The sequence below is a fragment of the Montipora capricornis genome, chromosome 12, assembly GCF_036669925.1.
Source record: "Montipora capricornis isolate CH-2021 chromosome 12, ASM3666992v2, whole genome shotgun sequence".
NCBI classification, from domain to species: Eukaryota; Metazoa; Cnidaria; class Anthozoa; order Scleractinia; family Acroporidae; genus Montipora; species Montipora capricornis.
In genome coordinates, this window is record NC_090894.1 from 28,574,855 (window position 1) to 28,575,584 (window position 730).

The following is a 730-nucleotide window of genomic DNA, read 5'->3' on the forward strand; positions in this document are numbered from 1 at the left end:
ATGAACCTGAAGCAGCTCGTCACCGGGCCTACGCACGAACGCGGCCACACATTGGACTTGATAATCACGCGAGAGACTGATACTGTGGTACATGGAATCCCTTCGATCGGCCGCTTCTTTTCAGACCACGCTGTTGTCACCTGTCGGCTGAACTCGATTAAGCCACCTGTCCATATGAAGACCGTTACGTACAGGAAACTACAAGCAGTGGACACAGGTGAGCTGAGACGTGATCTGATCAACTCCAGATTGGCTGACCGGACTCCTGTTGACCTTGATGAATTAGTACACGCATATGATGATACTCTGGCATCCTTGACTGAACGGCATGCACCCCTGCACACTCGCACTTTCACCAACAGACCGCGCATGCCTTGGTTTAATGATGACATTAAAGCGGCAATCAAGGAGAGACGCCGTGCTGAACGCAAATGGAAAAGGTCTGGTGTTCACGAACACTTTGTCGCTTTTAAGCGCACAAACAATTACGCATCACTGGTTTTAAATCAGGCTAGGTGATGCTACTTTTCTGACTTCATAATGAACAACAGTGATAATCAGGCAAAGTTGTTCAGGGCTACCAAATCTCTTCTATCCCAGCTGAGGTCATTCACTGTGCAACTTGGCTCTGATATTGTCTCCCTGGCTAATGAAGTTGCGGATTTCTTTGCTGACAAAGTCTCACGGATGCATGCTGCCCTAGATGGTAATTCGGGTGCAGTCGACGATG

The 730-nt window shown here is 48.6% G+C and overlaps 1 protein-coding gene across 1 annotated transcript; it reads left to right on the top strand.

Annotated features, from left to right (window-relative positions):
- On the top strand, positions 1–519 carry LOC138025608 (uncharacterized). Its single transcript, XM_068872793.1, has one exon. It carries the CDS (start codon positions 1–3, stop codon positions 517–519), a length of 519 nt encoding a protein of 172 aa, XP_068728894.1.
- Positions 520–730: the final 211 nt, after the last annotated feature.

What these genes read in the sequence shown, in the direction of transcription:
- LOC138025608 (XM_068872793.1), top strand. Translation starts at nt 1, where the DNA reads ATGAACCTGAAGCAGCTCGTCACCGGGCCTACGCACGAACGCGGCCAC.